Source organism: Chenopodium quinoa, unplaced genomic scaffold (genome assembly GCF_001683475.1).
Source record: "Chenopodium quinoa cultivar QQ74 unplaced genomic scaffold, ASM168347v1, whole genome shotgun sequence".
Lineage (NCBI taxonomy): Eukaryota > Viridiplantae > Streptophyta > Magnoliopsida > Caryophyllales > Amaranthaceae > Chenopodium > Chenopodium quinoa.
The window spans coordinates 4,039,484-4,052,424 of record NW_018743389.1 but is presented as its reverse complement, the minus strand read 5'-3'; the positions used below and the strand labels follow the sequence as shown (position 1 = coordinate 4,052,424).

The following is a 12,941-nucleotide window of genomic DNA, read 5'->3' as shown; positions in this document are numbered from 1 at the left end:
TTAGAGACTACTTCAATGGAGGAGAGAAAGCTCAGAAGCCCCTTTAATGGAGAATTTCGAGTACGCATAAATGGAGGAGAGAGAGAGAGGAAAGAGTACAGCGAGAAACGCTTAAATGGACGAGGGAAAGAGGAAGGAGTACGGCGAGAAAGATATGAAGGAGTACAGAGAGAGGAAGGAGTACAGAGAGGTTCGTTTTAATGGAGAAGAGAGAGAGGAGAGAGAGGTAGCGCAGACGAGAGAGGAGGAAAGATCGAGGAATTGAAGGAGAAAGAAAGAAGAATATAAGCGGTTTTTTTTATTTCATAACACTTTTCCCACTGGTTTTGTTAGAACCGGTGCGAAAAACATACTTTTCCCACCGGTTTGGTTAGAACCGGTGGCAAATCCATTTTCCATCTTTTTTTTAATAAAATAAAACTTTTCCCACTGGTTTTCAAGAACCGGTGGCAAAATGGGGGTGCCTTTTTCAATTTTTCTACTAGTGAGACTTGGTATCTAATACCTATGATAAGCTTAATTCACAAGTGTTTAGGAAGATACCTGAGGCAGATGCTCCATTCCTCTCTTCCTCTTCTCGAAAGAGCTTGCATTCTCTCTTGTAGTGGCCTTGCCCACCACAATAGAAGCAACACATCTTCTCCTTGACCTTCTTGAACTCCCTTCTCCTTGTTCTTAAGGGCCTCTCGGTCATTCCACATGTGTGGCTCGGCTGAGTAGTTGCACCACCTCCATTAAGGAGCGTGTCTCCTTTCCTGCTACTATATGCACTCTAAGTGCATCATAGCCCGAGTGGAGCGAAGCAAGCAAGATATGCCCCGCCATCTCATCCTCCAATGAGATTCCGAGAAGCTGCATGTGTTTGAAGAGCCTAGTCATTCCAAGCATATGAGGTCGGAGGGGCATGCCGGGTCTCAATTTGGCATTGTAGACCTTGGTCCAAAGCCGACGCCTTTCCTTAGAAAGACATCCCATGTTTGGTGGCTTTATCCTCATGTTTGAGAGTGACCTAGTCAAGTCAAACACGAGTCCATCAAAGTTTCCATTGTCACTCTTGGTGACTCTTACATTGACAACGTCCTCAAGTGCTTTGAGGAACATGTCGGGAAGGTAGGAGGAAAGGGTTTCCTTCCAATCTTTCGGGATAGAATTTGCCATAAGTCGTGAGACCTTTTTGCAATTGGAAGACCATTCTTCATGAGCCTCATCGGTTATGATCCCTTTGGCAAAGAAGCTTGGAATGGGAGTATCAAGAGTATACTCCAAGGAACAATTCCAGAGAGTTCTCCTGAGTTCCTCCTCCCATTCCTTGAAGTTGACCAAGTTTAAAGAAAAGGCCAACTTTTTGGGGAGTTCCGGGCACATTTGGTTGTTGTTTGAGTTACTTGCAGACATTGTTCTACAATTGAAAGAATTTAAAATGAAAAACCATTCATAAACCAATAAGTTAAAATTCAAAAGCGTTCATGCAAATTTTCAATCTTATTGAGCATTTTATCCACGCATTAATAAATTGTCCCTTATGGGCGAGAATAAAATGATTCCGAGATCCCAAAGATCAAGAAATGGTTAAGCATGCTTTGGCTTGTCTTAATCATTAAATATCTTAAGGTAAGCAATCCAATTGCTAATAGCTCCAAGCTACTCTCGGTTTGATAAAATGTCGCATCTAATGCATTCTTGACATTTTATCTCTTTTGCCACGACATCTAAGGACTCCTTACTGATATCGTTGAGCTTAACCAAGACAACTTGTATACCTAGTATACCTTACGTTCATAGGGAAGTAGTGATGCCTTGCTTTGGCGTAGCCTATCACATACGCGCATTAGTTCGGTAAGTGTTGTTCTTAGAACGGCAAATTTTAGCTCAATATTTTAAGGGACCTAGGGTTTCTATGTTGGTTTGATTTAAGTGAACTTAACTAATCGTCGCAACATATGAAATCCTAGACATGCATCTAACATTCATATATAACAATAATATATATATAAAGTATAACTTGATGCATTTGGCAACTAGCATGACCCCTTGAAATCTTCAATTTCCATGGGTCTTCATCTTGGCTCGTCTTCATCGAAACGCCGTCTTGAGACATCTTGGCCAAAATAAAATAACTAGCTAGTACGACTAAGATTAATCTAAAGTACAAAAATACTTAACGGTTCGCAAACCGTATTTAGATTTACAAAAATACATAACGGAACGCAGTCCGTATTTTCTATCCTAGTCGGGCCCTACTAGTTGCCTTTTTCAATAACCTGTTTTGAAAACAATCTTCCATTCACCCATTCACTATTTGTGAATGGCCCATGCATATTACGAAATACATAATTAAACACGCAAAACTAGTAACTAACTTAGGTGGTTAATCCGATTAACGCGCCTAATTAAAACTAGTCAAAGTGGTTTAAACCATTATTTCTAAAAGAAAATTGCTCACGTAATCAATTAAGCTCCCACTAAATTCCGCATCCATACTTAATTAATCCGATTAATTAAGTCGGCATAACCCATAATTTTGCCAAAATCAAAATTTTGCAAAAGCCAGAAAAATCGAGGTCTAACCTCGTTAAAATAATTACATAAATAATTTAAAACGGCAAAATTTTCACAAAATTGCATAGCTCAAAATTAAGCAAAATAGCCCACACAAGCGCTTGGTGGGTGCGCACCATGGCTGCTAGGCAGCCCATGTGCTGCGCTTGCTGTGCTGTGTGCCAGCATCCATGCCCAGCGTAGTATGCTGCGCCAGCTAGCACTAGCAGCTTGCTACGAATGCTGCGCATGCTAGCTGGTGCCTGGCAGCGTATGGCAGGTTGGCTGGGGCTTGTTGCATCACTGCCCAGGAGCACGCACAAGTAACTCCAGCAGTCCTGCCATGCACCTAGCACTATGGCAGCACGCATGTCCCACTGCCACACAACAGCCCCTCAAGGCACACCCCTGTGCGCACCATAGGCAGCCACATGTGGGCTGCTAGGCAGCCCGACTAGCCTTGGTGGCGCTTGGGTTTTTTGCCTTGATTTGCGTGCCATTTCTCGGGATATTAATCCTGATTTACGTGTGACATAAAATTAATCTAAATTTATTTTAGAATTAATTTAAGGGCAAAAATGAAAATAAAATAAGTCCAACTTAATTAAATTCAATTTTAACAATGCACAAGCCTAAATCATCCAAAAATTTATTTTTGAAATAATTTAGGTCTTCCTTTATGCTTAAAATTGAAATAGCTATGTTCATAATTAATTTAGCCAATATGCAAATTAATAATGGATTTGACAAATGGGAGTTGGAAAAATAAATTAACCATCTAATGATAAAATTTTCCAACTTTCATACTTGTGTAAAATATCAAGATTACATCTTCCAATATGAAGATTAATCAAAATTTTACTCACAAGTATTTGAACTTCATGGATTTTAATCAACAAAAAATGAAAAATCCAAACTTAGTTCAATATTGAATTAAGGGTTAGAGTTCCAATCATTTAAACCTTTAAAGATTAGAAATTTAACATACTTGGGAACTTAAAATTACATATTCACATCAAACATTCACACATTAATGCCACTTATTTGCATAATTGTGAAAAATCAAATTTGTGTGAAAAAGGCATATCAACTCAAGCACTAATTAAAACTCCATAATTATGCTTAAGGATAATTAAAATAGCAGTAGATTAGGGATGCAATAATGCATTTAATCTAACCTTGTAATGCTTGCATTAATCAAGGCTTAAAAAGATTTAAAATTTTCGTTGAAAAAACGAAAAAAACCCCAAAAACTTGGGTTTCTGGTTCGAATTTGGCTTCTGGACAGTTCTCGAAGAGGGTTGAATCTGTTTCAGAATATCGATTCCACCCAAAAATCACTATTTATAAGCCAAAATCTGGGTTCGACAGCCAAATCGATAAAAATACGAGTTTTAAAATTAATTAAAACGAGCTTCTAATCTAATTAGAAAAGCAAAACCAGAATATAAATCTTACTTTAAAAACACCTTAAATAATCAATAATTGCAAAAATTAAAAGGAGCTAGGCTCCAATACCGCTGTAGGGTTTTGTAGTGACCCACACTACGCGGAATGAAACCAACCAAGACCTGCCCCCATAATAAATGCAATTAACAAGCAAAACATAATTAAAAGCATAATAAAGGATAAAAGATTATACCTTTGACGCGTGCTTCGCTCTACTATGAGCTCTTACTTGAACCTCGAAAACACGAGGCCTCCGACGGGATCGTACCCTCGAACCCGACCCGAGCGTCCTAAGCCTCGAAGGTTAGTCGAGGCCTGGACAAATAAAAACTTGGAGTTTTACGAATTTCTAGGTATACTCAACAATGGAGTTGCCTTTACTTTTCCACTCAAGTGTTCTTCTCAAAATCCCAACCAAGTGGGTATTTATAAAGAATGGGAACTTGAATCCCAATTCATGATCAATATGGGATCATGTGCAAAAGCATTAATTTATTTAATTCTAAATTAAATAATTAATTAAATGCAATCACAATGCAACAAGTGCCAAGGGGAGAGAGAGAGTTAAGTGAGGACCAAGAGAGGTGGGGAGGACCATTGCCTTGCTCCCCAAGGCTTTGCCCAAGCCTTGGTCCCCACCTTCAAAAAACCGGCATAGGGGCTGCTAGGCTGGCAGCCAGCTAGCACTGCCAGCTAACCCAGCCAGCCAGCACAAGGCAGCAAGCATCAGCACAGCCAGCCCCCATGCGCGCTGCGTGCTACTGCTGGGTGATGCCTACATTGCTGTTTGCTAGGCGTTGGGCGCTGCTAGCAAGTGTTGCTGGCTGCTGGCTCTCTCACGCACACGCACACCCAGGCCCTCGCACTCCCAGTCGCACATACACACACAAGCCCAGACACCCTTCACTACTGCTGCTTGCTAGCCAGCATGCACTGGCACTCACACATCCAGGCACACGCACACCCCTCGCATGCCTACGCACAGCAAGGCCAGCATGCACTAGCACTCGCACACGCACACGCATAGGTGTGTTGTGCTTGGTGCATGGCCTGCGATGGTGCCTACGCACACGCACACACGCAAGGAAGCCTATCATGGTGCTGCTGTGCGAGGCTGATGTTGCGATGGTGCGAGGCACACACGCACACGCACACGCATACACGCAAGTGCCCAGCACTGCGATGGCTGTGCTTGGTGCGTGTGGCCTGCGATGGCTTGCGATGGCCCTAAGCACATACACACGCACACACGCATAGGCCTGGCCATGCGATAGTGCTGTGCATGGTGCGTGTGGCTTGCGATGGTGCTGCCATGCCATGCGAAGGCTGCGATGGGCTGCCTTGTGCGCGTAACACTCATGCTTCGCCTAGCACACCATGGTGTGCCTAGCATACACATGGTGCGCCTAGGTTTGCGATGAGCTAGCCTAGCCTAGCTACGACTTTTCTTGTACTTGTTGCTTGTGATTTTGCGACGCTCGGCCTCGACGCCCTAGGCTCGATATCCGACGTCTTTGTTCGTATAACTCCGTCGACTCATTAAATCCTTCGGATTAATTCGTTGTCTCGGATCGGTTGTTCGATTGGGTTCGACCCGAAGGGTTCAATTAAGGTTAAGCTGTAATATTCATTATACCTTAATATTACTGATTGGAAGCGACCACCACCTAGGCATTCCGATCACTTGACCTTACTGAAGAATTAGCTCTGTATTAATTCTGAACCCTCTATCAGAATAATACACTTGTTGGAAGGACACCATTCCTTTCAGGAGGTACTCTCGTGCATCTGTGAAAATGGGTTTGTTGTCGTCCGAAACTTGCTGGCGGGACAGTTTCCTAGGAGGGTCACCCTTTGGAAGGCTGACCTTGTCCCAATCAATGGGGATTGTCTTCTTTGGATGTGGAGTCGACAGTCTAGTCCGCACATCCTTTAAATTATAGGGCTGAGCGGCAATTTCCATGCCTTTATCTTTTAACTTGGCTGGCTTTTTTGGGGTCGGCTCTACGGGAGTTGGAGGATTAGCCTTTAGCATGCCGGCTATTTCCCCCTTGAAATCTGACAAAATTTGCAGCAACTCAGCCTGCATTATTGCGGTTGGAGGCAGCTGGAGTGTGGACGACACAAGGGTGTAGACACCTAATTCGGTGCCTCCCCCAATACGAGACCCGATGATGAAGGTTACCTAGCCGTCAAATGATAGTTTGGCTTCGATTTAATGATTCGCGCATTCCCCTTACCTTATTCTTAACTATTTTGTGCCTTTAAGAGTCTAAAATTATATTTCGTGACATTTAGCCCATTCATTCAAAGCCCTAAACTAGCCCATTTCACATCCACGACCCCAATAACGTTTTTTCATCTCAATGATTGATGTCAGAAAACAAGGTGAGTTATAAAAGCAGCTAAATTACACCTTTATAAGATTGAAATATAAACTAAACTTGTTTCACTACAACTAGTCATGATTTATTTTGAATATGAAAGTCAATCGACAAAAATAGATGAGTATTTCTATTAAAGATTGAAGTTAGTAGCCTTAGCGATGGTAGTATTCTAATCCCAAAGAGTCTTCTAAAGAGTCAGATCACCGACGTATAGCCTAAGATGTGAACATTTTTTTATTACTGCGTTTATTTTAAGTTGTCTACTTATAAAATTGAACTAAATATCATTCCTTAGGCATGCTTTGATTGGGTATAATATATTAAGGGGGTAATAAAAGTCAAACTTGAAAAAACATAAGTAATTAGAGGTGTTGCTATAGGAGGTATGATGTTTACAAATGAATAAGGTAGTTGTTGCATGAGGAAAAGAGAGAAATTGAGGAATTATTACCCTCATAATGAGGGTAATAGTTACACACCCTCCCCTAAGTGTAACTATTACCTCATACCTCACGATCACTAACATAATTTTTCTTACAAGCACACCATCACTATCTCCTTCTTCTCTATTTACTTTCATTTTGCATAGTTTGACTTTTATTACCCTACCTATTAATACATTTTCCTCAATCCAAGCACGCCTAGATAAAAATCTTCTGGTTGTTGATCTTGTAGCTATAAATCTTTAGAATGGATATTTATAGAGAGTGGATGGAATGTGATAATGTAATTAGTGATTTATATATAAATAGAGCTAATGAGTTACTTTGTTTTAATTGTTTTGATTTCTTTCTTTGTTTTTTTGGGCTGTGTGTGTTTGTGTTCTGCCGTTTGATGGTTCTTGTAGATATAGCTGTTGTGAGTCTGTGAATGGTTGTGATGATGGACTTAAGGTAAGTAAAGGTGGATAGATTAATTAGGATCAACAAAATAACTCGCTCTATATACTACTTCCTTGACTTTGATTCCTAAGGTTGCAAATGATGTTGATGTGACTCAATTTCGTCCTGTTGCTTTTTGTAATGTGCTTTATAAAATTCTATCTAAAATGATCTGTTCTAGACTTAAGGAGGTGTTGCCTTGTATCATCAGTGAGGAGCAGGGGCTTTTGTCTCTGGCAGAGCTATTCTTGACAATATTATGTTATGTCAAGACCTTGTGAAGGATTATAAGAATAAGATAAAGCCTCCTAGATGCACTATTAAGGTTGATATCAGGAAAGCTTATGATATTATTAAATGGCTTTTTATTGAGAGAATGTTGACTGCTCTTGGCTTTCCTAGTGTGTTTGTGAAGTGGATTATGGCTTGTGTTTCTTCTCCTACTTTCTCTCTCATGATAAATGGTGGTAGACATGGTTTTTTCAAGGGAGCCAGGGGTATTAGAAAAGGAGACCCCCTTTCTCCTTTACTGTTTGTGGTGTGTATAGAGTACCTTACTCGGTTCCTGAAGAAAGTTGGACAGAAATCAAAGTTCAGATACCACTATAGATGTAGGTCTCTGAAACTCAATCATTTGGTGTTTGCTGATGACTTGATGTTATTTGCTCATGGTGATAAGAGGTCCAATTCCCTTCTTTCTAGAGCCCTTAAGACCTTTTACTTGGTTTCGGGTCTTCAGGCTAATGAGGATAAAATAGCTATTCTGTTTGGCAATGTGCAAGATGTTGTGAAATAAGATATTCTTCAGAATTCTGGATTCATTGAAGGACAGTTCCCTTTCAGATATATAGGGATCCCTCTAAATTCTAAATATATTAGAGCAAATGATTTTGATGTGCTTATTGATAAGATGATGGCTAGGATTAGATGTTGGTCAAGTAGAAACCTATCTTATGCTGGTAGAGTTGTCGTTCTTAATGCAGTGCTGATTAGCTTTTATTCTTTTTGGGCTCAGTGTGTCCTTCTCCCAAAGTATGTCATTGCCAGAATTAATCAATTATGTAGGGCTTTTCTTTGGGATAGTAGCATTTCTCTTTCTAAAGCTCCTCCTATTTCTTGGGATTGGGTGTGCAAACCAAGGAAAGCTGGTGGTTTGGGAATCAGAGATTGTTTACTGGTAAACATGTTTGGAGAGTAGCTTGTAAAAAAGACTCTCTCTGGGTGAAATGGGTGCATGCTGTGTACATAAAGAATAAAAATTGGTGGAATTATGTGCCAAGTAAGGGCTCAGGTTGGGCTTGGAAGAGAACTGCAAGGTTAAAGAGGAAATGAAGGCAGGCTTTGATAGCAGAAACTGGACTGACAAAGGCTATTCAATTGGAGAAGGCTATAAATGGTTACAAGGAAGTATGCCTGATGTTAGATGGACCAAATGGATATGGAATAATTTCAATATTCCAAAGCACTCTTTTATAGCTTGGATTGCTATTCATGACAGATTAAGGTTGAGAAACAAGTTGTTCAAACTGGGAATCTGTGAAGATGAGGCTTGTTTGCTCTGTGGCACTGAACCTGAGAATTTGCATCATCTGTTTTTTAATTGCATTTACAGTAAGGGTTGCATGAAGAATGTTTGTAACTGAATTGGTGTGAAGTATAGAGATTATAGCATTGAGAATGCTTGGAAAATTTGGAGCAGAGGACTGAAAGATCCAATTAAGAAGAAGGTGGTGTTGGCTGTTCTTACAGCCTTACTTTATCATATTTGGCTGGCCAGAAACCACTCCTACTGGAAGAAGGCTGTGATTCACCCTGAGAAGCTTTGCAAAGTGATTTGTGTGGAAGTCATTGAAAGAAGTCAGTAGATGATAAGTAGGAATTGGACTAGAGCTCAAGTTAAATGGCTTTATAAGCTTAGAAATTCTGTTTAAGGCTTGTTTGGTTGGGTGTCTGTTTTGTTGATCCTTGTGATCTTTTTTTCTTTTGTTTTGTTGTGGCTGTTTTTGTTGGTGGTTGGTTGCCCTTAAGGGCGTTGTAGTTTGAAGTTGAGGGCTTGTCCTCTTTTTTTTTGGTAATAAATTCTTACTTACCAAAAAAAAAAATAAAAAAAAAAGAGCAACAACCCAAATCTTGTTGTCTTTCGAGCTACCAATAAGAATGATTTCCTAGATAATTCTGGATACAAGTCATACAACTATCTTACTTCTTTTTATCAAGAATGTATTAATATACCTGTAAGGCTGCACATCCTACCATTTTTATTAGGTTGCACTTCTGAGTTCTAAAGGGTATTTATTTCTAACGTTTAACAATGCACTATAGACAATAAATTAATCGTATTTCATAGGGTAATCATATTGTAATCTTTGATTTCACTGTCTTCTTTACCAAGGTTTATCTTAGGCTGTGAAAGTGACTGAAAGATCATAATGTATATGGATTATTTTCTACAGGCCAATTCCAACACTTTACTTTGCCTCTCATGTCCAGTAAACTTAGTTGGAAGTTTTATCTTTTTACTACATTTTTAATAAGGTAAGTTATAAGATTAGTTGTTTGGCTATACCTTTAATCATATGACAAATGATTTCTATTTTGTCTATTGTTTCATTATGTATTTTATCTCACTATCCCTTCGATCTTTTTTTGTTGTTCTTTCCACTTTTGACTTTTTTTGTCTCACAAAAGGATTCCGGAGTTGAAGAGCAAATAGAATGGGAGATAGTATTATTTACTCTTTATTTTCCTAATTATGCATGGTGAATATCTGACGTATTACATTAAAAATTGGTGTTTGTCTATTTCCTTCCCTTGGTCTTGGATGAATGAAAAATTGCTTTATGAATTTTGATATTTGTATGTTTTGCTTGCCATACTAGTAAAATGTTTTAATTCTATATCTTTGCTTAGAAATTTAATTATTTTCCTTAGTTTTTGAAAAATTATTATTCTAACTTTGTTATTTGATAAGTAATACAGGTCGTACAAGTACATAGAAGAAGATATATATTAAAGACAAAAACGAAGAGTTGATATATTAGCATTTTAGATTGTTTATAGTAATTTTTCCCTCTTTAAGGGTTACATTCCTTCCCCCATGTACATAATTAGATATAAACAAATATACATTTAGTGTTATTAGAAATGTACTAGCTTAGATCATGAATTACAAGTTATTTAGGATTTTTATAAGTATTGTGTAGTAAAATTTTATTGGATATTATTTTTTGGATTTTAATGAGTTCACATGAATTTTGTTATAAAATCAAATTTCTTCTATATTGAGGTTCTGCTTCCTATTAAACTGATTATTGTGTATGGTTGAGTTCACATGTTGATTCATCTTTGCTCATTTAATTTAAAATTTTATAAATAATCACTTTAATGGTGTTTTGGCAACACTTTTGTATTATTACTAGCTAATACATCGACTGAAAAGGTTGTTACACATTATGACATAAGGTTCCAATTTCAAATTGTCTCCTAAGGTGGCAACAATTTTCATTTGTTGCCTTTGTAAAAGTGTTGCCTTAGGTATCATTATACCTTGGCTTTTAAAATTGTTGCCTTTGAACTAAAATGTGTTGCCTTATGAATAGACAACGGGGGCATAAACTACGCCTCATATGTGTTGCCTTAGCTACAAGGCAACAGTCATATTAGGCAATGGTTTTTCATTGTTACCTTTGCTTTATTCTGTTGTAGTGGTACTTAGGCAAACCTTAATTCAATAATGTCACATAATTAATAAACTAATGTCTTATTCTTGATTACTACAAATACATCTAGGCTACTATAAACTGCTTGCAACTAACAAATACTGATCCAATTTGAAAACATCCTTGTTCGTTTAAACTGCAACTAAGTCGATGTCAAATATTATTGGACTTCCTTATAGATACTTTACCAAAGCAGCATCATCAACCTGAACACCATATTGATTGATCAATGCACTTACACCATTCCTAATAGTACATTGAGTAATTGTCTTTTTATGTGTCACAGTCTTCAACTGTGCTTTGAACTTTGTATCACCATCTTAAGAAGGATTTCAACTTTCTTTGAAAATCCGACAAAAAATTCTATAGCAAATGGTAGAGGAACATTCTACGCAGAGAAATTTAGTCAATTAGCATAACATAAATGATGAATAGTTTATAAGATATTAACTTCTAACACCAGACATACAATGATCCCATGCTCAAAATAAGCTTCAGAAAAAGAAAACTTGAAGTAGGGTTCATCACAACCACTAACAAGAGCATCAATCCGAGCATTTATTTCATGCATCCTCTGTGAAGAACCCTCTAAAGTTGATTTTCGACAACGTCTTCTAAACAAATTACTGCATACACTCACATACCCTGCAGCTTTACTTTTTCCACCACCATTAGATGACAAAATTTTAACAACAAAAGAACTATTCCCTATATATATAAACACTAATTCATCCCCTACAACTAGCTTGTTGTCTTCCACTAAAGCTAACTATCCAGCCTCTACATATGTCTTCCATCCATTAGCAGATTCCTCATGCACTAAGGTAGGAAACCAAGGTTCTTCAACATTACTCAGATAAATTCAACATTGAAAAACCCATCTTCAAATATTCTGTAAAACAATAAGGGATTCACTGGCAAAAACAATGCACAACAAACACACAACAGAATACGAACAGGTCAGAATACAACTAAAAGCATAGCATACGTATATGTCACACTTTAAAAAATGCATGTCAGCTTTACATACCAGCTTATGATGATCATCATTTTCATAGCGAATAGTAAACGTTCTTTCATGGCTATCCATAACGACAAACTTAGAAAACACTACCTTATTCAATCTGTACTTTCAACATACAACAAGCTGCTTTATATATATAAATCAATAACCTTTAGCATCGACTAAACAATTCAAAATAGTTCACAAAAATCTTAAATTTATTCAAACTCACCATTAATTTTTCTAACGACTTTTCCATTAAAATTTTACCAAATAAAACATGGTATTGAGTGATTGTTGACTTGAACTGTAACTTATATATGCTAGCTCATAGCACCAATGAAATTACACTTTATAACCCTGACTACAATAAATAAATCCCAATATCGCTTAATAACTTGATCTACAACATTGACCAGCTTCTTATTAAACTGAGTATAAATATTGAAAGAAAAAAGTCAAATCTTAAAGTCACCAATCACTAAATAAGTAAATAAAATTAATATTGCAAACACACAAACCTGCTCGATTCACACTATCAAGGTCAAGAGGAAGAATATTGTACGGAGGATAATTGCTTCATTGACATCATAGTTACTATTAAATAAGCATTACAAAATCAAAGGCACCAGAAATTTTGATATATTCAGATCAATTCTATTACAAATGCAGCCACCTACTTAGGCCCCTTCTAATGTCTAATCATCATGTTGCAAAGGTTAAAAATTAATACCCATACACTTAAATCTTAGCTAGTTGTTTACAAATTTTAGAACTTCATACTACATTTCTTCCCCAAAAGCTATACTTTGAAGCCCTGATTTACTTTTTACTTACGCTTCATACTACTTCTTCCCCAGAAGGCTAGAATCAACGCTCGTGAATTACATTTTTCTTGAGCTTCTTCAGAATTGCATCAAGTTTAGCCTTTTCATTCTCTTTATACCTTTACAATCTATCTAAG

General features: G+C 37.7%; 1 protein-coding gene across 1 annotated transcript; it reads left to right on the top strand.

Annotated features, from left to right (window-relative positions):
* The first annotated feature begins 8,583 nt into the window (after nucleotides 1-8,583).
* Nucleotides 8,584-9,120, top strand: LOC110738503. The gene is made up of 2 exons (XM_021918914.1): nucleotides 8,584-8,846; nucleotides 8,916-9,120. Exons 1-2 carry the CDS (start codon nucleotides 8,584-8,586, stop codon nucleotides 9,118-9,120), a joined length of 468 nt encoding a protein of 155 aa, XP_021774606.1.
* Nucleotides 9,121-12,941: the final 3,821 nt, after the last annotated feature.

What these genes read in the sequence shown, in the direction of transcription:
- LOC110738503 (XM_021918914.1), top strand. Translation starts at nt 8,584, where the DNA reads ATGAAGGCAGGCTTTGATAGCAGAAACTGGACTGACAAAGGCTATTCA. An exon ending in CCTGAGAATTTGCATCATCT is followed by an intron (nt 8,847 to 8,915) that starts GTTTTTTAATTG and finishes TGTGAAGTATAG; the next exon opens with AGATTATAGCATTGAGAATG.